This window comes from Spea bombifrons, chromosome 11 (assembly GCF_027358695.1).
Source record: "Spea bombifrons isolate aSpeBom1 chromosome 11, aSpeBom1.2.pri, whole genome shotgun sequence".
In the NCBI taxonomy this organism is placed as follows: Eukaryota; Metazoa; Chordata; class Amphibia; order Anura; family Pelobatidae; genus Spea; species Spea bombifrons.
Genome location: NC_071097.1, coordinates 33,001,652 through 33,004,519, shown reverse-complemented (window position 1 = coordinate 33,004,519; position 2,868 = coordinate 33,001,652). Strand labels below are relative to the sequence as shown.

The following is a 2,868-nucleotide window of genomic DNA, read 5'->3' as shown; positions in this document are numbered from 1 at the left end:
AAAAAGGTATGTAATGTATATGCCATCTTTATGTTACTTGCATTTAAATTACTTCTGCTGTAATCACTGACTTTGTCATGCTGGGCAGGGTTCTATGGAGTTAAAATGTACTGGGCATTGTTCATGTTTTTTTATATGAAAATATCAGTTTGGCTTAAGGTGCCTAACAGATAATGTGAGGATTGGTACATAGATATGAAGCTTTTTTTTCCTGTGCTGAAGTTCAGGGCAAAGGATGTGTGCCTTTGTTTCAGGGATGCTATGTTTGTAATGTAAGGAAACTCTGCTTTACTGAGCAGGTGGTAGATAAATGGAACAGACTTCCATCACAAGTGGTAGAGCATAATACAGTAAGGGACTTTAAACATGCATGGGATAGACCTAAAGCTATCCTGAATCTAAGACAAGATCAAGGACTGATTAAAAATGTGCAGATTAACTGAGCCGAATGCTTCTTATCTGCCGTCACATCCTGTGTTTCTAAGTAGATGTATTCCTGTAACATTAAGCTAATGCAATACATACAGATGCAGTATGATGCTTCATTGTCCTGTATACATTTAATTGCAAAGAGTCAACATGTTTAAAGCTCTATACTGAGAAAGATTATATAGAGAACTTAACAAGGGGTGTTGAAGAGAACAGAAATGTTATGGAAGAACCTACATAAAGCTAAATAAAGAAAATCTAATTTTCTGATTACAATTTATGACATTTATTTATTCCTCAAAATATTTGACATCATGTTTAATGTTGTCCTTTTTTATGTTTCTTATACATTTACCGTCTGTCACTTCTTATTCCCACCAATTGTTTTTCATTTCTATTGTATTTATTGCTTATTTCCATTTTATTTTGTCATCATGCAACATGCAATACTAAATGTTTTCACTTTTAAAGCAACCAAAAAGGGCATGATTTAACAGACCATTAAGTCGTTTATTGATGCCTTTTTTTTTTTGTTATTGAACAATTTTTAAAAAAAGACTTTGCGGATTATGATCTTTAACAAAATCTTCCAAGCATTCTCTCTCTATAGAGGAATATATATTTACATTGGCTGACCTTGGGATTCTCAGAAAAGTTCAACATTTCAATGACAAGAATGAGTAAGCTCGTCCTGCACGAATGATTAAATCAAGCCATCGTCTGACAATACCTATGCATTATACAGGGGCAGCTCAGTCCTTCTTGGTCCTCCACAAAAAGTAATATCAGTGCGATGAAATGTACAACCTACCTGCAAACTCTTACAAACTGCCAAGTTAGTGAATAAACTCAATGCAAAAGACAAAGAAACGCACACGTTTCATCACTCTGCCCTGTATAAACGTTCTTGATTAGAATTTATTAGTAAGAGGCAGTTCCTCGTATGAAAATATTATAATAATGCTATTATTTGCAATCAACAGACACTGCACTGCATGGTTACGCTGTAGACACTGTATGATAAGTTTGTTGTATGTGGCTATGCATGTATGTAATATTTCTTTAATCAAATAGATATTTTATTGTAGGAAATACTACATAAAAATGGAACCAGAAGGAAAACAGAATTCGACAGATTTTTCAATCCAAGGCTTGAGTGATGTTCCTGAAACCCAGTTTGCCATTTTCTTGATCTTTTTGCTCTGCTATGTCATCATTATCATTGGGAATAAAACAATATTTTTGGTTATACTGTCAGACCCTCGCCTTCACACGCCTATGTATATTTTCTTAATGAACCTTTCATTCATTGACATTGCCAATACCTCGAATATCCTTCCAAAATTGTTAAATATTCACCTTACAAACCATACGGCCATTTCGTTTGCTGGATGTATAACTCAGATGTATTTATTTCTATCGCTGATTCTCAGTGAAGTTATCCTGTTTGCAGCTATGGCATATGACCGGTACGTGGCGATCTGTCACCCGCTCCACTACTTTATACTGATGAGCCTCAAACACTGTGCTTTGTTAATCATTGCGTCATGGAGTTTGGGTTTTATTGACGCTGTGGGACATGCCGTCCAGATATCAAAGATGTCCTTTTGTGCTTCCCATGTAATAAACCACATTTTCTGTGATATCGAAGCATTAATGAAGCTCTCCTGCAGTGACCCGTTCTTTGTGGAAATTCTAACTTTTGTGGAAGGGACATGTTTTTCAGTTTCTGCATTCTTTCTAACATTAACCTCTTATGTATTTATTATTTCCTCTGTCCTAAAAATAAAATCAGCAGCCGGACAACGTAAAGCATTCTCTACCTGCTCCTCTCATCTGATCTGCGTTAGTATTTTTTATGGCACTCTTTTCTGTTTGTATTTGAGACCCACGTCAAGTTATTCGCCAAAGCAGGACAAATATTTTTCTCTCCTTTACGTTGTCTTAGTTCCGATTCTAAATCCTCTTGTCTATACGCTGAAAAATCAAGAAGTTAAAAATGCTTTAAAGAAACTTAAGGACATTATGGTTTGTTCATGAAAACATCAATGTTCATATTTACCCTTATTTCAAGCATTAAAACTACCAATAAATAAACATACTTTAGCATGCTTTGTAACTTGGTTTAAATAAATGATCAGCTTTGGATCAGTGGCTGTTTAGATGTTTCCATATTTGATTCAGATGAGTTGCATCTTGATTATTACTTGATTCATATTATAGAATAATATTGGATTTCCTGTCCCAAAACTCATGAGATGAACTGAGACGTACATTAACTTTGACTTTTTCAGGACTAATTTGTATGGTTACCCCAGGACTCCTATTAACCAAGGGAGGGAGGGGGTTATGACGGTCCGTGCCATGTGTGGTGGGCCTGGGTTCATTAAACCTAATGATGGGTATGTTGCCGATATACCCTCCTTTTCTTTTTCCCTT

At 35.5% G+C, this 2,868-nt stretch overlaps 1 protein-coding gene across 1 annotated transcript; it reads left to right on the top strand.

The window, feature by feature from the left end:
• Window positions 1-1,533: 1,533 nt before the first annotated feature.
• On the top strand, window positions 1,534-2,469 carry LOC128468277 (olfactory receptor 1019-like). The gene has a single exon (XM_053449965.1). The coding sequence runs from the start codon at window positions 1,534-1,536 to the stop codon at window positions 2,467-2,469; it is 936 nt and encodes a 311-aa protein (XP_053305940.1).
• Window positions 2,470-2,868: the final 399 nt, after the last annotated feature.